Source organism: Delphinapterus leucas, chromosome 3 (genome assembly GCF_059928025.1).
Source record: "Delphinapterus leucas isolate spDelLeu-1000000601 "Yukka" chromosome 3, BTC_Dleu_Yukka2, whole genome shotgun sequence".
Taxonomy (NCBI): domain Eukaryota; kingdom Metazoa; phylum Chordata; class Mammalia; order Artiodactyla; family Monodontidae; genus Delphinapterus; species Delphinapterus leucas.
Window position 1 is genome coordinate 148,159,434 of NC_143131.1, and position 22,218 is coordinate 148,181,651.

Here is a 22,218-nt window from a genome sequence, read left to right on the forward strand (position 1 = left end):
TTTTTCCAATTTATGCATCTCAGAGCTTGGAAGAGAGGGCTTTGATTTGGGTTTTGAGAGCAAAGCCCTTTCTCTTCATAAGGAAACCTTAGAATGGTTGATGTAGAATATTTAAGCTGGACTGCATCACAGCTGTCAACAGGATGTAAGCTACAACTCACACCCCCAAGTATCTAATGAAGTTAACCTGTGGAATGGAATTGCTTAACTCAGTGGTTCTCAAAGTGTGGTCCCTGTCTTCACTTGGAAACTTGTTAGAAATGTGAATTCTTGGACCCTACCCAGACCTACTGAATGAGAAAGTTGGCAGGTTGACCCGGTAGTCTATGTTTTGACAGGACCTCCAGATGATTCTGATATACTCTTAAGTATGAGAAACACTGGCTTACATTATCCATCTGGATTTTTTTTTAAAAGCTACAAAAATGATAATTTTGGTTTGTGGCATAATTGCAATCTGGTTGTTCATCCTGATTGTAATAGACCCAACAGGTTCACGTCCTTCTTGTGGCTACTCTGGGATGTTATAAAAAGACATGTCATCAGTTCTTTGCTGACATAAGTCTTCCTATTTTGCTGTGGCAGTCAGGATTATTCAGGTGTATATTAAAAGGACAGGTCCTGCTGTTTGAAATACTAATTTGTTTTGTCAGAAGGTTATTTTTATCAACTTTGATTTTCATAGTGGCTTGTGTGGTTTTTCCTTTAGAAATTGTCTTGTGAAGTAGAGACGACAGAAACTGAAACCAACAAGTTACAATTCAATATATTAAATACAATTAATTTTTACAAAATAAGAAGAGGTCTACACATTGTAATCAAGTTTGCTTTGCTGAGCCTTGAAAATAATTGGTGGTCTTTTATTTTCATTCATGATTATTAAGCTCACATGTTCTAGAGTCAGAAGGCCTGGGTTCAAATTCTGCCTTCTCCATTACCTGATGTTGGTAAAGTTACCTAATCATGCTAAACTTCACTTTTTTCATCTGTGAAATGGAATAATAACTTAACACTTAATTGTATAGGATTTTTGTGAGGAATAAATGAGAATATGCATGTAAAGCATTAGAGCTTGTTAAACGTTAGCTGCTGGTACTATTATTATTGCTATTACTACCACTTCTGCTCCTGTGGTTGGCCGTAGTTAACCTAGAGATGCATTTGTGTTAGGTCTTTAATTTGTGGACCACATCTATCTGTCATCTCAACAGGAAGAAGGAAGATAAAGCTTCTTTATCTCTTATGTTTTTAGTATCTCCGATATTATCCTATATTACTCTTATACATAATTTTTGTTCTTTCTTTCATTTATTGAGTCATATTTGAGTGCCTAATGTTTGTCAGGTACTAGCCAGCACATTCCTGCCCCTAGGACCCTTATGGCAGACAGAGTATCTCATTTATTCTAATATATATCTTAACTAGTGTGGTCTTTTGCCATGACCATTAGTTTACCCAAGGCAGCCCATTTGCTTTGGAGTGAAACTTGGGCTTGCATCCTGACTAAGCTGCTGAACTAGGCAGTAACCTGTCTGTGGGGTAAACTGTGGATTTTCTCTAGTCTTAGTTTTTGTCATTAAAATGAGAATAATAGGGCTTCCCTGGTGGCACAGTGGTTGAGAGTCTGCCTGCCAATGCAGGGGACATGGGTTCATGCCCCGGTCCGGGAAGATCCCACATGCCGTGGAGCGGCTGGGCCCGTGAGGCATGGCCGCTGAGCCTGTGCATCCGGAGCCTGTGCTCCGCAATGGGAGAGGCCACGACAGTGAGAGGCCCACATACCGCAAAAAAAAAAAAAAAAAGAGAGAGAGAATAATACTATCTAACTTAAAAGGAGGTTTGAACATTAATTAAGACGGTATTTAAAAAGTACCTAGAATAAGGTCAGGTACTCAGTAGATGCTCAGTAAAGGGTAGCTCTGCTTTTCTGCTTTTTATCTCTGTAGTCTGCCAAGAGAAACTGGCAGCAGTGGGTTGAAGCAGATGAGTGTTTTTTTGTTTTACAATAGAGTCTTTGAACTTTTATTGGAAATCAGGACATCCCCCTTCAATAAATTGTTTTAAGTAAGTTTTTTGGAAAATGCTTCTTATTTTGCATTATGTTTAGCATAATGAAAATGCAGTGACTGTCCTTTTAAGACTATAAAAGTTCATTTTATTATTAATTAGTCATTGACCCCCCCCACCTTTTTTGTGGGCAAGAAGTGATAAACTTTGATCAGTCATTCTTGTTCACATCTTTGATGCCTTCCATACTCATCATAATTTAAACTGCAAATCTTGAAAGAGCACAGACTGTCTTAGGATATCGGAAAGCTAAAATACAAGTGTATTTTGTTCGTGGGAAAGGAATATTAGAGATCTAATCAAACTCTTTCCTTTTTTGGATCAGGAAAAGGGTCTAGAGGATGAAAATGCCAAGCTCACATGACACTGCAGGCTTCCTAGTGCCTAATGCTCGGTTCCACTGATTTAGGCTGATGTTCATATTTTGATAATCAGCTCAAGTTCAGTCAAGAAGAGCTGTCACTTAACAAGGTTTCTATTTTATAGTTAGTTTACTTTCTGGGAAATGGATTCTAGAAAATAGGTAAGTGGTTTTGATATTTGGCTCAATTAGCAAGCCAGAAAGGAAAAACCAAAGGATGAAATATAGAAATCAAAGCACTCTTGACTTGTCACTTTGGTTCTTGGGCAGGAAAACCAACATTGTTTGTGCTGTTCTTATTCCTTGGGTTTATTTGTGTCTGTACCCCTCCACCTACTTCTTAATGACACAGACATTTACATTTTGGTCCTTTTTGTAAAATTAGATACTTAAAATAGACAGAAAAAAGTCAGTGAGGGAGTAATCAAGAATGATAAACTTTGGACCCTCTCTGAGAACAGAATGTTTACTTGACAAAATATGTGGCTTGAAACTCTGATTTACCATAGCATCATAAGAAACAAAGTGTTATACAAATGTAAAGTAGTTTATAATAATTGTAATTGCGAATAAGGTTGGATCGTGGGGAGGAGTACATATTAGACCAGGGTTGGCAAAAATGTGGTGCTTGTGCCATTGGGTCTGTATCTTGCACTTACAAGTGTCTTTTGAGACACTGTTTTCTTCTAATTCCATTCAGAGCCTGAAAATTCTTCTCAACACATTGCATCTGAGAGTCAGTACCAGTTGATCAGAGTTTGTGTATTGGTATTTATTTATCATCCTTGTATTAAATCGTGACAAATGAAAGGAAAGCTAGTATAAGTGTAAAAAGGATAGAGGGCTTTTTGTTTGTTTGTTTTTTAATCCCACAAAGCATTACTGAAAATTTAAATATTCATTTAGGATTTTAGTTTTAATGTACCAATTAGAAGTCAGTGGTTATTTTAGCAAAAATCTTTATATTCTAGGCAATAGGCTGGGGGGGCGGTATGAAGTGGCTTCGCTAAATTATAGGTGAAAAGGAGGCTTCTTTACTTACTGGATGGAAACAGCTGTCATAAAACAAACAAAAACACTGTATAATATTCTTTATCGACTGATTCTCTTGGGTGCTCTTGTCATTCAGTGATTGGCAAAATGCAAGTTCTGGAAGTTCACAGGTTGCTTACTACTTTAGTTGCATTAAAAAAAAAAAAAAGGCTGAGGTCTCCTCTTCCATCTCTCCCCACCACCATTACATTTTGACCCAGAAAACCCCCTACAACTCTATAGCCGGAAAGGGGATGTATAAAAACAAACCTCAAGATAAGGAAATAGGAGAAAAGAAATATTTCCAACATTTAAAATAAATTACTTGAAGGAATTCATTCATTCCTCAATTGAGGAAACATACGCAGGCTTTCTAAGCTGCCAGGCCCTGTGTGAGGCACAGTGATACAGATATGTGGAACAAGGCTTCTCAACCTGTTTCACATCATGGCATGCATAGAAAATGATAATATAGAAATAGAAATCATCTGCCAGGGAGTTCCTGCCACATCATGCCCTCTGGGCAGTCCTGTGGGTTGAGGAGATGATATCTTGGCACACCCATCACCCTTTGGGAGTTACAAACATTGGGAACTTTTGATGTAAGACATACTTCCTACCCTTGGGAAACTGACAGAGAACATAGGCAAGGGAACAGACACTGAGCATTAGTGTCTCCAAGACTGGTTTTGTTGTGGAGAAGAGATAGCGGCTGGCCTGATTTTGAGTGTGGTGCATAGATTGTTAGAGGGAGGACAAATCCAGCTACTGCAGAAAGAGATAGCGGAATTTTGTCTTAACTTGTTTCTCCAGTTATGCCTCAGATCCACTTGGCTTCCGAAAGAATGTGCAATAAAGTTTTGATTTAATTCAGGGCTTGAGATGAGGAAGGATAAAAACAGAAGAGTTTTTCCTTTTTGTGAACACTAACCTTAGAAATTCTCATTCTGGCCACCTGTCCTCCTGCCTCTCTATGGACCATATTGAGAAGATGAGGACAATGAGGAAAGGATCAGGAGGAAAAGTGGGAAAGATATTCTGGAAGAGCCATACCAGTTTGGAGCCGAAGAGCATGTTAAGGCATCTGCTCCCCTCCCATCTTCATCCCCCACCACCCCGGGGAAAAAAACCTGTAATGCTCTCTACTTTAAATATGGATTATATCCCTCCCAGTGTAACTGCCCTTGGACCCCTCAGGTTGCAGAAGTTAAAAAAAAAAGTTTGTATCCTAAAACAATTCAGTGAATATTACTGGATATCTGTGTGGTGGGTGGGGTCAGGAGGGGTGGTCTCTATTTCATGGAAGGATAATAATAGTACAGGGTGAGTAGTGTTATGGAAGGACAAAGGAGAAATGTCAGGATGATCAAAAGGACTACTTTTGCCCTATCAACCTTAAAGTTCTAGAGAAGCTGGAAGGTGGAAAAGTGAGATCCCAACAAGTGTGGAAAAAAAATAAGGGATAAAATGAGGCGAATCCTTTTACAAAGCCAAAGCTTTGAGTTAAAAAGTAATGAGAGAGGGCTTCCCTGGTGGCCCAGTGGTTGAGAGTCCGCCTGCCGATGCAGGGGACACGGGTTCATGCCCCGGTCTGGGAAGATCCCACATGCCGCGGAGCGGCTGGGCCCGTGAGGCATGGCCGCTGAGCCTGCACGTCCGGAGCCTGTGCTCCGCAACGGGAGAGGCCACAACAGTGAGAGGCCCGCGTACCGCCAAAAAAAAAAGTAATGAGAGAGAAAATGTAATAAAGAGGGCTTTGGAAACCTCCTTTTCTTTAATACCCTTGCTGTGGTCTTTATATGTGTTAATGTGTTTATTTATTCTTAAGGTGGGTCAGAAACATGTATTACTTCTTCCCCTTCAGTATTTAATTTGAAAACTTTTTCATCTACTTTTCACTGTCAAGCTAAACTTTAATTTTAGTTATCTCTAGTACTTTTTGTCCTGAAGAATGCCCCAGCAGTTGGGGTGGTTGTATATTTTCAGATTCCTCACCCACTCATGAAGTGCATTTTGTTAAGCCGAGGTTTAGACCAGCAGTGTTCTCCACACCCTGTCTTTCCTTTAATGGCAGAAAAATCAAGAATACTTTGCACATACTTGCACAAGAATACCTTGTAAGACCACTTTTGATGATTATTTTCAGATCTTGGCTTATAAGTAAATGTAGCTATTCTGAATAGCACATGTAGATGCCACCTTAGTAGATTACTGCCAGAGCAAGTTTGGGAAGCTTTGCCACATGACTGCAATCTTAAGTGACAGAGAAAGATTATGAATTCTATTTTTACATTTATTTAATATTCTTAACCATATGAAAATTAGTTTGTTTTTGCTTTGTTCATGAAAGTTATGCGTTTATTGAAATTATTATTAGAAATCAAATCAATCTTTGCTGAGCCCTGGGTACCTAACTTTTGTGGTTTTGGTGTTTTGGAAGTGTTAAAAATAAAATGTAGTAATAATGTGCCTTATACAGAGAGGGAGGAAAATTGCCACTTTTTGATGTGTCCCATCAAATACAGCTTATTATCCTCTTTTATAATTAAATGCTGTCTTAAAAGTGGTTTGTGGCTGTTTGTGTTTACAGGATCGTCCCAGGACTTTTGACATGCACTCACTGGAGAGTTCACTCATTGACATAATGAGAGCTGAAAATGATTCGATTAAAGGTAATTTTCCAAATGTAACTACTTGATTTTAGTAAATAGTTTAAAATGTGTATTATCTATGTAACATGATGAGCAATATGGCAAATATTATAGATTCATATTTTATATCCAGTCCGTTCCATCAATTTTATACACGTACCTTTTTTTGTTCAAAAACAAACGTTTTATGCGCATCCGCTGTAAGCCCTTCACAATACCAATTACGGGAACTACCTGCAAGAGTAGGGAGGGCAGTTAACTGGAAAGATGGGAACCATACTCCTAATTTTTTTTTTTTTATCTCTCAGGCAAAACCTGCTAAGTGCCGCAAAACCTTTATGTCTGTTCACCAATGACAGTGCCTATACACTAGGAAGAGTTCAAATGTTGATAGATTTTTTGGCCTAGTTTCATGTTTTTTAAAATGGCCAACAGTTTCAAAGTTAAAATGAAGCTTTGTAGTTCTTGAAATACTTTTTCTGTATTATGTTAAAAAAAATAGTGCTATTCCCACTTGGATTCTGGTCTCAATTCTTTTACCCTGAATAAGATATTGCAGTCTGACTAGCCCTCAATTCCTTCATCTTTAATAGGGGACTTAGAACCACTCTTATGGTAAGGGACTTAATAGTGGGGAGCTTTAAAAATACAGGTGCCTGGACCCCATCCCAAGTGTGGGGTGGGGCTTATGATATTTTTTAGTGTCTCACGTGATGTTCATGTGTAGCCAGAGTTGAGAATGAGCAGATTAGATGTTCTCTAAGGGCCATTCTAGCTCTGATTTTGTGAAAACTACCCCACAAAATAAAATATTTTTCTGCAAAAAAATCTCGTTTTACTAGACTGAAGAGTTTATTTATTTATTTTTTAAAGACATTTGGGTTGTTTGATATATTTGGTCCTGTCACAAGTTGTTTGTTCGTTCGCTCATTCATTCATTCATTCATTAATTCATCCAATGTTTCTGAGCCTGCTTTGTGCCAACACAGCTTTGTGCTGGGGTCAAAGGTGGCAAAGAGCCTGTGACTTCAAGTGGTAACCAGCTTGGCCTAGTTTTCCTTTGAGTTTGGTTTATCATATTACTGATGCAGTAAAACTATTTTTCAGCAAACCTATAACAAATTTTGTTATGAGGAATTTTTTTGAGGTCTGGAGAGATGAAAAATAATATGTGAAAAAATATGTGTCCATCTGATGAACTAACTTTGAAGTGGGATTGTTTTGAAGGGCTTGACTGAATTCCTCAGGGAATTCTGATGGCCTGTAATCTGATTGCATACTTTGTTTCTGAGGAAAGAGATCTCTCAGAATTGGCTTTTTTTTTTGGTCACTTCTTAGCATTCTGACTTTGGCTAGTCCTTCAGCCTCTTCGAACCTTTGTTTTCCCTTCAGAAAAATTAGGAGAGTCTAAGGCCCTGTCTAGCACCAGAAAAACTGCACACTTTAAAATAAAGTAGCTAAAGGAGAAATCTGAGTAGTCTGTGAATTATACAGTCTCACTTTCCTGGTTTTGTACTATAGTTATGTAAGATGTTCCCAGTTGAGGACACTGGAAAAAGGGTACACAGAATCTCTCTGTACTACTCTTTGTAACTTGATGTGAATGTATGATTGTTTCAGAATTAAAAGTTAAGTACAGAAAAAGTTTCTAAAGGACACTTTTTTTCCTTAATTGATTTCCTCAGCAACTTTTTTTTTTTTGAGAGCCTCTTCTCTTATGTACTAGATAATAGGGATAATAATTAGAACTCATTTTCATGATAAGTACCTATGTCTTTTATCAGAGAAAACAGTTTACAAATGGCAGCAGTATAAACACTTTATTATGTGATGCTTCTAAGAAGTAAGCTTCTAACTAGTGTTTATGTAAGAGTTTGCACACATTATTCTAATAGGATTAACAACATTTCCTTGGTTTATCGGATACAGTGAGGACAACTCAGGTTTATTTTTTCTTCTAGTTTGCTAAGTGGCTCATTGTGTAAACTTCTGCCTTTATTCTATATTCCCTTTTAAATTTATTCTTACCAATTTTTACCTAAATTAGGTTTCTTTAGGCTGATTCTGTAGAGATAATTAAAAGTTAAGTCTGGTGACAGAAAAAATTAACTGATTGACCTAATGTGGGAACACAAATGTTTTGTGAAATTATGTCATAAAAGAGGAAGTGTGGCATGATGGAAAAGACCATGGGTCTTGCAGTCACATAGACCTGGATTTAAATTGCCATTCTGGGGCTCCCCTGGTGGCGCAGTGGTTGAGAGTCCGCCTGCCGATGCAGGGGACGCGGGTTCATGCCCCGGTCCTGGAGGATCCCACGTGCCGCGGAGCGGCTGGGCCCGTGAGCCATGGCCACTGAGTCTGCGCGACCGGAGCCTGTGCTCCGCAACGGGAGAGGCCACTAACAGTGAGAGGCCCGTGTACCGCAAAAAAAAAAAAAAATATATATATATATATAAATTGCCATTCTGCCACTACAGTCTTGTGGTAGTTATGAGGATTAAATGATATCATGTGTCTATAAAATACAGCATACTGCCAGTTCATTGAGAAGGCACTCAATAAATGGTATCGAGTATTACTAAACATCTATTAAGTCTGTTTTCATGCTTATCAAATGAGAAAACCGGTTTCAGTATGAGTGCCAAGGTGACTTAAGCATATTAAATGAACTTTGTGTATTTTTTCCTTCTAAGAGAAGTAAGGAATTCACAGATGAGTTCACGGTCCTAAAATGCCAGACTGCAGTTATGCTTGATTTTTTTTTTTTAAACCAAGATGATGAACTTTATACCATTGTAGTCTATCGCAATGCAGTTCTGCTCAGGGGAATACTTTATTTCTTGTCAAACTCTGCTGATTTAGATAGCTATTTTAGGAAAACTATGTTTGATTTTAACAGTGGTTCTATTGTGAAATTTTGTTTAAAGGTGATAATAAAAGCTGAATATCTTTAAAAAATCTAACACATTGTCCTTTTAAAGTAAGTATATAAAACTGCCTGTCCATTTTGAAAATGAATAAATAGCCTCTTCATGTGCTCTGCTTCCTTAGAAACAGATAAAACAGAAAATGGGCATCATTTCTATGAGACTAGTATAGAATAATATGCCTTTCAAAAAATTAATTTGAAAATTGTTTCAAAAAAACTATCATATGGAGGCAGGTTTTATATTTGGGTTAGTTTTATCTTAAAAATAACTATAAAATATATTATGAATGACTTCATTTATTTATTTATTTTTGTTGTTGTTTTTCATTTATTTTTATTTTCATTTGCAATTCCTCATAGATATGTCATTTGTGTGTATGTGTTTAAATAATGAAGCCTAAAATTGATACAAGACCTGTCAATTGAATGAAGTCGTTAAGGCTGTATTATTTATTTAAATTAAAAAAAAGAAACCCCAAATTGAATTTGCCTTTTCCTTTTGGGAAAAAAGAAAAAAATCTCCCTTAATGAAGTGGGTTTAAAATTTTATTTTATTTTTGCCATCAACAGACAAGATGTTAATATGCCTAGGAACTTTCAAATATAATTTTTGAGTTTATTTTTTATGAATATGCTGTTGATTCCAGTTGGCTTGTTTAGCAACCTTTTTTTTTAAAGAAATGTGCAAACAGAATAGCTAGCCTTCATTTCATAATTTATATATATATATTTTTACAGTTCATTTAAAAATAGTTTTTCTAAGAATTTTAAGGCTACTGTCATTTTCTCCATGTACAGAGGTTTACCTCTTGGAGAAGAAAAGGGTCCTCCCTCTGCCTTATCTCCATGTCCTTTCACTGATCAGCTGGCATGTCTGTATGTAGTATTTTTATCCACGAAATTATGTACTGCCTTCTCCATAACTAACACCAGTGACAGTCTGTAGCACTTCTTCCCCAGAGAACAATTTCATTTTCCTCACTGCACACCCAGTCTTACAAGCTAAGAGCCTGCTCTGTAGACTAATTTTTGAATTTTGATCTCTGAGATGGCAGCTTGTGCATTGCTACTATAATTATTAGGCTTATCAAGTATTTTCTTCACCTGGACAGGAAAATCTTTTACTATTGTAGATGCTGAGATGATTATTTGGGAAGTATTGTATCTTACTGTTATTTATGTTTTTTCCTGCCTGTGAAATTGCTACTTATTGTTTAGAAATGGAGCAGCATGAAATAGATTAAAAACACGTGCGAGTGCATCTGTTTTCAGCCCTTATGAAGCATAGTTTGGACACAGTGAAATAAAGATTCATGAAGTGGTATTACATTCAGTGTACAGTAGGAGAAACCTCTAAAAATTAAGGAGACTTTTAAAATTTTCTTTCCTGTATGTGAAGGGAATAAAGGAATATATGTATAAACCAAGAAGCAGTAGTTCATGGAATGGAAGCAGAGGGAGACAGCACTGGAATAAAGAGACAAAAACGAGTATTTGAAAATTATCAGATGTCAGAGTAGAACAATTCAGAGTTTCATAGTAGTGGTTGAGTGTTTTAAATCATATATATGAAAACAATTTAATATCCAGTTTGCTTCATTTCACTAGAAAGCCAAATGAGACAGCAAAATTATTGAGAGAACAAAGGCAATCTGTAAATTGTCAAAACATTATATAGTTGTTCTTCAGATATTAATTAACTAAATTATGAATCAGAATATCATTTTATTTTTCCTCAGAATACTGTGAAATTAGAGTCTTCCACTCTTCATATTGTTATAGGAAGTATCTTGCTTTCAGTTTTTGGAAGGGGAAGCTCAGCATATCTACCCCAGTTCCTCTGAGTTTCAGGCATTTTAAATACTTAATTTGCATGTGGGCAATGATGATTGCATTCAGAAATGCAGGTTGTTTAAAGTGCCAGTCTTTTACATATTCCCGTTGTGCCCGAGAAACCTATTGCATATGTCAGTCAAGTAAGTAGTGGGAGTGTGTTAGACCTTACTGCCTCACTTGCCTCATGCATTAATTTAATAAGAACTTATTTTAAGAGCTGGACCTACTCCAAAAATGCTATGCATTTAATTCCAGACTGCTGAAGGTACTGTGACCTTGCATTTTAAAATACTTCTGAGATTTTTTTTTTCCTTATCTACACATTAAATTAGGGGCCCTCTCCAAACTATTTTTCATGGCTGTGAATTTGTTTGAAACAAATGCTTCAACGAGTGGGCAAGTGATGATTCCATCTGTGCCTCTTTTCTTTGCTGCTAAGCAGAACCATTTATAATAATCTCTAGAAGAAAATCATGAAACTCAGTTGAAAGTTTAGTACACAAAGCCAGTTTTGTTAATTTTCTATAAGATTTTTTATGTCACTGTGGGAGAGAGTGACTGTTGGGATAATTATTTAAATTCTATATCTTTACAGTAGGGGAAGGAATAAAGTTAGTGCTGCTTTAAAAAGATATCATAAATAATAACCAGAAAACCTTAAATTTTCCTTCGATCCACAGTTGTTTTAATATTCCTATACTCCAAATTGCAGTCACTTAGCTCAGTATTTTCAAGAACAGATGTTGTATACCAATACAGATGTTTTGAACAGATATTGTATACTGACTTTGTGTACACCGAAATAGCTCTGGAAACCTTCCATGAGAGTTGCTGACAATAGGACTAAATTTAATATCATTCAGTTATAAATCTGAGTTTCAGAGTAAATACAGTTCTAAAAAATGAAAGGGACTTTTACCGAATAAGTTCTGTTTCTGTAATATTATTTAAATGATTTATTTGAAATAGTTGTGGGGAGATGTAATCTCTTACAGTATTTAACCTTTTCCTATTTAAATCAGTTTGCCTGTGGCAATTTGAGGAGAGACAACTATGCACTGCTCTGCACCCCACTCCCCAGTCACCTTTTTAAAGGATTAGATGGACGTTTTTCTTCAAGGGATATTTAATGGGCCACGATACAAAGTACCATAAAGAAGACACGGATAAAGCAAAACGGCTAAATTTTACTTGGATTCATAATCAAATTTCTCCTTCTTAACAAATTACCATTATGTGGTATCAAATGTCTTCTGGTGAATTGGGGGATCTTTAAACATTACAAGTGTTGAAGATTCAGAGTCTTCCAGGCAGCAGCCCTGCAAACCTGGCTGGAGCCTTCCTGAACTCGGCTGGTTCTTTCTTGCTCTGCTTGGGTGATACCAAGTAATTCAAAGCAGCATAGCAGGGGAGTGGCTGCGGTCTCTGGGGAGCAGAAAATTGCCTTACGCCTAGAAGCTTCATGAGTAATGGAGTAAGGCACACAGCAAAGAATACAGTTCATAAACGTGGCTACAGTTGAACTTCGCGTGTGGCTATTAGAAGTGAGGTGGTTTCCTCTCCTTCCCCACTCTCCCTTTCCTGACTGCTGAAATGGAACATCCTAAACATTCTTTCTCTTTTGCTTGACTTAGTTGTGCCGTAGGATGGGACCTGGGCTTCTGTGTTGAGGTAACTTCCTTTGTGAGGAAGAAGGGGGCAAAGTGGTGGGGCGTGATTTTCTGTATATTACTGGTGCAGGGTGTATTCGTAATTCGGACCCACTGTCTCCTTTTTGGTTTACTGTTGGTCAGGATTTTTCTGATTCCTCACAGCACAGTGCAGGCAGAGTTTACAGAGGTGTCGGTTTCAAACTGTGTGACTATACTTTTCCACGTTGAGGATTGCTGTTGTTTTTTGTTTTGTTTTATTTCGTTTTAAATTTTTCAAGGGGAGGAGGGGAAAGGGCAATGCCTGGGAGGACAAAATGTGATGTTTGTGAACACGGATGTGCTCGTAGCCTTGGATTGAAGTCTTCCTTACTCTAGGCTCTGAAGTGAAACCAACTTGGTTCATACTAAATGCTCCTGGGCCTTGGCCAGATCCTCATCTGCCCGATTTTTTATATAATATGTACTGGTAAGTACAAAGTAGTGACCCTCTGTCCTCTGCCCTCCATGTGTTTGTGATAGAATATTGACCCGTGTTCCTATTTGTTCCGAAAATCATATGAGCAGTTGTCACAAAGGGGGAATTTGTCGTATGTCATCGGTGATGGGGGCCCATAATTACTCAAGCAGTCCCTTATCTTAATCCTGAACATTGAGCACAGAGAGTCTTGAGCGCAGGAAAACTGAGTAGGTATCTTAAAACATTGTTGCAACTCTGCTTTTACCTGGGTGAGAGATGAGGGTAAAGGGGGGCAGAGGGGAAAATGACAGTAAACTTTTTATGTTACTAGAAGGTTGGAGAGCCTAACGATTTCTTTCAAAGGTGCTTTTAACTCATTAACTTTTTTTTTTTTTCTTTACAACTGTATTAAGGCTCACGTACTTTATGGCTGTTGTAACTTGATTTTGTTAGACTCACATTCAGGGCAGGGATTGGTGAAGGAATAAACTATATGTGACAGTTAACACTTAGAAGTACCAAATCAAAAAACAAGCAGCAGTCAGGTAGCAAATTAGTGAGTGCTTTTCTGTGATCTTGTACATTTTCACACTAAGTACTGTGTACAGCTTAGTAAGTATAGATATTACCATGTGGACAGACAAAAATATTTTCCATTCAGAAATGAAATCTGAATAAATTCAAGTAGTAAGGTTTTCAGATTTTGTCAGCAGTTTGTCAGTGTCAAATATTAGGGACCTCCCTGCCGTGTAAAAAAGTAGAAGGAGGTCCAGAACATTTATAGAGATCTGTTTTGTTCATGCACCGTGTCCAAATTAATAATATATTGTACCTTTTGATAGTGTCACTTATTATTTTTCTGTTTTTTCCTTCTATATTATAAAATTCTGTAGAGAGGTGACTTGGTGTTTTATTTCCTGACAGCTACTAGAACAGTCCTATGTGCTAATAATCTGCATAATGAAAGCCCTTTTGATTATGGAGTAAATACAATGGTGAGTTGTCTGTGAAGGTCTTAAGACTTTCTTTAATCCTGTTATATAATCCTGGAATATGTTATTTGCTGACTTTAAGGGAGTGGAAGCAATGCCACCTGATTCTTAGCTGTCATAAAAATATGCAAGATTCTCTTTGCATTCAGTTTAACAACAGGAAGCAGAATAGTTGCACAATTGTGCCACAAAATTATTTCTTCCTGACAGGCATGGAATTTCTACCTGAATATTGTAGGCAGTTGATTCACTTAGCAGCTGTGTATACCTGATTTGTGAATTTCTTTATTCACTACTCCTTAGTTTTTTCCCCTCATGTTGCCACTGTCCTCATTACCTAAGTTACAGGAGGGAAAAGAGAAAAAACTTGATGCATTTGTTGCTGTTCAGCAGTAAAAATTTGCAAAAGGAATACCTTTTAGCTAGTTTTAAACTAGTTACTACTTTTCAAATCAGATATGGAGATGGCTAGGCTGCCTCTGGGCTTCATTATCTTGTCTGATAGACTGAGTCTGAATTCAGTCCCACACTAGCACACTCTGTTCTGAAAGCAAGGCTTTGTTTTATTCTGGGTATTACCTGGTAACCAGTCAATTAAGAACATTAGTGGAATTCCGAAGGGAAAGCAGTTCCATAATCTCTTTGGAATCCAACTGGGCTGATGCCAGTTGTTATGCATTGGGAAGAGAAGGAGGAATCAACCAATTAGAGGACCCTTTTTTAATTCTTGAGAAACCAGCACTAAAGTGCAGATCTTCATTCTGAAGAGCAGCCATGTGTAATTAGTGTTAATTAGTATAAAGAATCTAAAAAAGAAAAAAAGTCTAACTTCTACTGGCTATAGTATTCCAAATAATAAATGTCTGGCATGGTTAATTAAATGGAGATATTTAAATTGGCCACTTGATCTCTTTATTGTAAAAGATCAGAAGTTGTTAGCTTATAATAGACTTTCCCAAATTGTTAGAAATAAAGAGAAGCGTTTAGGAGTGTATTAAGACCTGGTTCTGCCATTAACAGTTACATGGCTTAAGTCAGTCACTTCCCTCTAGATCCTGGTTTCTCTACCTGCAGGAGGAAATGGAGGGATTGAATTTAGTGATCTTTAAGTTGCTATCAGCAATTCCACGCAGTCTCTCTGGCATGGTATTTCTCAGTGACAAAGTTGAAGGTTTTTATAGTTGAATGACTGAAAGTATCATGGATTTCATGTGAGTTGGGGTGTGGCAGCATTTAATATTGAGTAGCTTGTGAGAAGGGATATAACCAGAAATCAATCAGATTTATTCAGTTGAGTGAAGGCTTTGTTTCTAGACTGCATTTTTTCTTTTTGAGATAGGCCTAAAAATACTATGTCAAGGAAGCAGTTGTTTAAACTTGGCTTGATATAATGTTTCTGTTCTCAATTTGTGGACCACGGGCCTCTTCAGCCATGGGAATTACTTGATGGGGTCTAGGAACCTATTAGAACCAAGCATTCTAGTTAGATGATAGATTTGTCATGTATGTGTTGCATGATTATCTTCCAAAAGCACGTGGATGCTGATGTAATACAATGAAAATATATTTAAAGGTGTTGCTGAATTCATAGTAGCCTTTTATTATTAAGGGTTTTTGTTGCGGTTGTTTTACTTGTAGTATCCACTGGCGTGGGGCTTGAGGGCTTCAGGTGTTATGGTGGGGAGCCTTTCTGAAATATTCTGATTGAAGTAGGTCTTAATAATCATGGAAGGTTATGAAACACTGCTGTAGAGAACTTCTCTAATTGTTCCGCTTTAAACTCCTACCATTAGAATGTCCCCCATTAACAAAAAAGAACATAACAAAAAAAGGAATTTAATAGAGGAAATAGTGGGGACGAGGACAAAGAGGAGTGAGGAGGAGTCGCTTACCTTATCCTAGATTATCATCTCCACCAAGTAGCATTTTGGAATGTTGTCTCTGGCACCTGAAGCCATCTTATTGCCTTTTGAGGCATGTCTAGGAGTGTGGACTTGTCAGGCTACATCTGGCACAGTGCCGGGGGCAGGGGGAGCCCTGTGACAGGGGGGGTGCACCCTGGAGTGGAGTAACATGGTAGCCCTTGTTAGGAGGGGGAGATGGCTTTCTTCAACCACATGGTTTGGAAGTACCTTACATTTTAGCTTCTGCTGGTATTCCAGCTCCACACATATTTGAGTGTATTCCGTGTCCCAAGTAGTAGTAGACCACAGGACACATTTGATGCTGAGCTACATATTTCTTTTTTGAGGTGGACCTGGACATTCTGTATAGGAAGCAGTGTTAACAACCAGTTTCAAGTGAAAGGGCAGTTACTTCTGATACCATTTCTCTGGCTTTTATTCTTTGCCACTTCTGAGAATTATCTCTAATTTAAATCCTTATAATAACCTTTCATGTGAGTTTTGTGATCTCCAACATACGGTTGCAGAAACTGCAGTTCAGAGAGATACAACCGCGTTTGTAAAGTCACTCGACTAACTGGTGCCTAGAGAATCAAGATAGGAACACATAGCCTCTGGCTTCTGGTTCAGTAGCTTAGGTATTTATTGTGTAGCATTTGTGAGGGAAACAAACATTAAGAAAGTTTGTCTTAGTATACTTTAGACGGAGAGCAGGCATTCAGGTTTCTTAATTTCTCTGTAGGAGACTGGGGACAGAATTTAAAATCTGTATTTTGTCATAATCTTCTGTAAAAGATTCAGATCTCACACCTGCTGACTTCTTATTGAAGGGTGCCTCTTGGAGGGTGGAGGTCAAAATAGAATCACTGAGGGAACTTTTCCAAGCTGGCTTATTCTTTTCGCTGATTCTGATTCACCAGGTCTGTCATGAGACTTAAGCATATGTATTCTGGAAGCGATTCAGATAGACTCTGCCCCTCCTCACCCCCAGCCTCACTCTACTTTGAGAACCACTTTAGATATTTATGTAAAGTCTGAAGCTGTGGGAGGCTGTTCTTAAAACAAATAAATATCAAGCACTGTTTCAGGCAGTTGGGATATATCAGGAAATAAAAACTAAGACTCTTGGCCTCATGCAACTTATTCTCCAAATAATTTGCAGTTATCTTTGAACAGCCTGTTTTTTAGTTTTGAGGGCTAATTAATACGAGGAAGACTCAGTGCCTTTAGTATTGATAAAGGAAAATAAGAACTGGCCTTTTGAGACAACAAAAGATGAAATCAGATTAGGTATGAAATCCAAGTGCATTCTTCATGAAGGTTCAGTAAAGTCATCAGAATTTATATTAAGTAAGTGATTAGGGTTGATGATATGTATGCAGAAAGCCAACTACTGACTTTGCTGATGGCTTTTTGGGGTTTGGACTTAAGTAACCAGTGTTAAGAATGGCTTATTTCATCTCTAAAGTTCTCAATCATTTGCAAGTAACTTAGTTTATAGTACCTAGGGATTTCCTAAGTTTGTCTTGGTCTTCTTCATGTCAGTACAGAGAGCCGTTGCTCAACATCATCTTTACCTTCTGGCCACTTCTACAATTATTTATTTTTATTCACTGGTTCTTTTAAAATATGTCTCTTATAACACATGCTTCTTTTAATCAACCTTTTTGCAAGGTAGAATTTTAATTTACTGCCTTGGCTTTGTTTCTGGATTATTACAGCTTTTCTACTATCCATTGGTCTGTTTTTCCACTTTTCTTTCCATTATATTATCTTTCTTTTTTTTTTAACTGGCTTTGGCTGGTTTACTGTGGATAAAAACTATGCCTAATTTTTTAAAGCTTAAAATATTGCCATTAATCACTGGTATCATAACATCCTCTTAAGGCAAGTTATCTTGTTGCTCTGTCCTCTAAATGTAGCATCCAGAGTCAGAAGGCCTCTCTGGCAGGGATAAAAATAGCCTGCCTTCCTGCTTGCTGGTTTGTTGTTAGATTTACTGGCAGTAGGAAATCTTTCAAATTCCTTAATTGGGTCAGCTCTTTGCTAGTGACTCTCTAGACATTCCCTTCTGCCTGAAATTCTTAGATGCTTTTAGATCTTCCATCTTTGCACCTGCCCTGAGTTATAGTCAGAGCAAACCTTCTTTTGTTATGAAACCTTCTTTTATTCCGAACCCTTCCTCAATCTGTAGAAACAAATCCCATTGACTTTACTTACCTTAAAGATAGAGGTTCTTGTCTTTTTTTTTTTTGGCCACTATACATTCTGGTTTTCAGCTGTCCTATCACAATTGAAAAATTAGATCTGAGCTATTGGTACAGAAGAGATCCTCCTTGGCTTTTGTTAAAAGGAACATTTTTAAGTTCCTTTGAATTTTCACATTTCCTAAAATATTTCTGCTACTTTGCCTGTTTGGCTATCATAAAAGTAAAGAGTTAGGTTTTTTCTCTTCTCTCCCCCAGAGAAGAGTGATATCCTTGTTTGTAACTCAGAACGTTAGCAAACTCTCATTTCTCTGAAGCCAACAGTCCCGCAGATAGCCACTCCCTTCTCCAAGGTTCCAGTTTGGGTCTTATTTGGCTAAGAGGAATCCTTCCTTTCTTTCTCTCACAAGTAGAAAACTGTTGGTTATCTTTGGCTTAAAAGTTAGTGACGGAAAAGGAATTAATATTAATTGAGCACATACTCTGTACTGGGAGAGTTTTCTGGGCTTTCTGCAAAAATTATCTCATGAATTTGTCACATGTAAATAGAAATACCTCTGTTTTACTTCAGAGAAACTGAGTAATTTGACCTAGCTCACAAGATGGGATTGGTCCAACTCTGCACTTTTCACTGGGTGTTTCATGGCAGAGAGACCACCAGCTGCTAGCTTTGTTTTATTCACTTATTCAACAGCTATTTATTGAGTACCTTTCTCTGCTCTAAGCTCTGGGATGCAAGACGTGAAATCTATCCTCAAAGATTTTGTTGCCCTAGACTAGGAACAGAGCTTAGAGATAGGTGATTTAAATATAGTATAGGGCTTCCCTGGTGGCGCAGTGGTTGAGAGTCCGCCTGCCCATGCAGGGGACACGGATTCGTGCCCCGGTCTGGGAAGATCCCACATACCGCGGAGCAGCTGGGCCCGTGAGCCATGGCCGCTGAGCCTGCGCGTCCGGAGCCTGTGCTCCGCAACGGGAGAGGCCACAACAGTGAGAGGCCCACGTACCGCAAAAAAAAAAAAAAAAAAAAAAAAAAAAAAAATATATATATATATATATATATATAGTATAATAAGTGTAAAGCGTGCTCTATGGAGCCCATACGGCTGTCTGAACTAGGGAGCCGGTGGCTTGAGGCAGGGACTTTCCATAGGATTTGAGGCCTAAGGAAGAAAAGCTACCTGGACAGAACGGCGGAGGCTTGAGTGGTGAAATACTGGGGCCAGAGAGAAAGGAAGGCGTTCCAGACAGAGGGAGGGACCCAGAAGTAAAAGTTAATGGACTCGTAGTTCTGAACGTGCAGAGTACCTCATGTGGGAAGGGAAATGGCATTGTGAGAGATGAACCTAGAGAGGTAGGCAAGAGAATTAAAGTATTTTTTACAAGCCCCAGCCTTTAAACTGAAAGTCAAATCTGTCCTGGAGAGGGGTTTTGTGTAGCCTAAACTGTGTGTGTAATTTAAATGGCTCTTTTGGAGGGGGCAAGACTCTCCATCCAGTTGATGTCAGCCCCAGCCAGTGTCTCCTTTGTAATTTTGAATGGAAACGTCTTTACTGGAAGTCGGTTGTATCACAGATAGGTCAGGGGGTAGAATAAGGTTACTGATTATGATTTGGGGAGTTACTTTTAGGTCATTGGAAGAAATTAATAAAAATGATTATCCTTGTATCATTAAATGATAGAACATAGTGAGCACATTTTTATTAGTTCATATTGATACGTGTTCTGCGTTTGTGTGAGTATAAAGCCGGTATTCAGAAATTGAATTTATTCCACATTTCTTGGACCTTGCTTGCGTCATCCAGGCCCCCACAGCGCCATCTTGCTGCAAGTCTCAGGCAGTGTTGGTAAAAACAGCAGATGCAGAAAGGCAATTACAGCACCTCCTTTAAAAAAATTATTTATGGCAGTATAGCTTTGGCTTACTTAGATATGAGCTAAATAAAATTAGCAGGAGCAAAATCAGGAGAAGCATCTCTAGTTAAACAATAACAAATAATGTATATGTGTGTATTTATGTATGTGTGTGTATGTGTGTGTGTGTGTGTGTGTGTTGTGTCATGTGCATAAACCTTTTAATCAGTTTTAGAAATGGACCTAAGTCCATACCTATCCTTTCCCTATGAGAAATTTTTAACGATGTCCACTGAAAACCTCTCCTTTTTCATTGGAGTATCTAGGTTTTTTATACTGTGAGTCAATAAAAATACTAACCCAGAATTTCATGCTTCTTGTCACTTCTTTGGACTGCGTGGCTATATTTTAGACAGCCTTGCAGAGTTATCCCCTGTTGTCATTCCTTGGCCTGTACCGTGACCCCAACAATGCTGGCATGACTGAAAAAGAGAAGGCCATAGCATGAAATCTAATAGTGCTATAGACCATTTGATATTTTTCGTTGCTTGTGTGTTTGAAATGGCAACATTTATTGTATCATTTCCTGCTGAATCATCGGTAGCACTAGTATCTGGGTTAATTTTTAGAAAACAAGGGTACTTTACCTAATTTTGAAAATAATGGAAACATTTTAGAGTATTTCCTTCTAGTCTTTTCTCCTTCCATCTCATTAACTCAGTTACTTTAGTTAGCATCTTAAAGGAATATGATAATACACACTGTTGTTTTGAGCACCTCCTCCCCCCAGCAATTCTTAGTCATTCTGGTTGATAAATATTGGTTCTTTCCAACTCGCAAATGCTTAGCATACAATTGCCTAGTTCGAGTCTGAATCTTTTCTAGGCTGTAGAATTTGGTAGTGTAGTTCCCGAGAGTCACACTGTATCAGTTGCCTATATTTGGCTAGGTTGAGTCATGTCACCAAATATAGTCTATGCCTTTTGCATGATGTATGCCAGGCTTCTGGCTCCAAATGCCACAGCTGGCCTCCAGAGATGACTGCTTTTCCTGTCACTGCGTCCCTTAAGGTTAGGACTGCTGAGCTGGCAGTATTTCTTTGCATTTATAACACAATCAATACCAAGAGCCTCCAAAGATTGAATTTTATCCACTAAATAGGTTTACTTGCCTGAAATCCTAATGCCTTCCTTCTCCCTTGAGGAGTTCAATTCTAAATGTGCCCAAACCTGAGTTATGTTTATAGATAGATGAGTTATCAAAAAAACCAATGAAACAAAACCCACAACCACTGGGTTATATTCATATTTAGATATCTCAGGGATTTTTATTTCACTTCACTTTATTCATTTGTGAAGTGCTGGCGTTTTAAGTTCAGTGGAATGAACTAATTGAATGCTTACCTGGTGCCCAAACAGGAAACTCGAGGTACCTACGTTTTAAAAAAAAAAAAAAGCTCTTGGGAGCTCCCTGGTGGCCTAGTGGTTAGGATTCTGGGCTTTCACTGCCGTGGCCCAGCTTCAGTCCCTGGTTGGGGAACTGAGATCCCACAAGCTGTGTTCTATCGGGAAAAAAAAAAAGCTCTAGTTCCTAAAGGGGGCTATTACTTAAAAGAGATAAGAGAGTTAGCCAGTAGCTGAAATGATTACGTGAGAAGGTTGGCTGTTGCAATATAGATAGAAATAAAATCTGGTGAGTTAATATAACAAGGGGGTTTCCTTTTTGGGAAAGGCGCCCTGGAAAAAAAATTGAAAAACAAACAAGCAAACAAAAAAAGATTTGAAAATATCCTCCATTGGAAACAAAGAAAGAGGGCCACTGTCTCAGAGGGAGGGAGGGGATTGTCAGTAATCTAGCCATGGAATAGAAAATGCAAAAATGCCGGTGAAAATTAGCATCCGTAGAGCAGAGAGAATATTAGAGCAGAAATAAAAGGGGTACAGGGAGAAGGTGAAAGGCTTGTAGAAGACAAGGCACTTGTCCCATGGCACTTATAATGGGAGCTTTCAGAGAATTTCCAGAAAGGAAGTGATATATATTCTCCATAATAGATGTCATGAGTGGATGACTCTAGATATTTTAATTACAGAAGAAATTTATAGAAGGAAAGGGCAGGTAGGATAGGGAAGCATTATGAAAGTTTTTTTCAAAGGTTTCTTAATGTCACTGCTAATATTTTAAAATTGAAGTAGAAGGCATTGCTGCTGGTTTAACAAAATATTACAGGTATCTTTACTACTCAGAGGCCAGAACTGATTCCAGCCTGACAGGAC

At 38.0% G+C, this 22,218-nt stretch overlaps 1 protein-coding gene across 5 annotated transcripts in view; it reads left to right on the forward strand.

Annotated features, from left to right (window-relative positions):
• Positions 1 to 22,218, forward strand: part of CPEB4 (cytoplasmic polyadenylation element binding protein 4) — a 94,106-nt gene that overhangs the window by 13,529 nt on the left and 58,359 nt on the right. For all 5 annotated transcript variants that reach the window (XM_089909676.1, XM_022595086.3, XM_022595088.3 and 2 more), the window contains exon 2: positions 6,051 to 6,132. In XM_089909676.1, the coding sequence (XP_089765802.1) occupies positions 6,051 to 6,132 (82 nt within the window). The remainder of the gene's footprint in view (positions 1 to 6,050; positions 6,133 to 22,218) is intronic.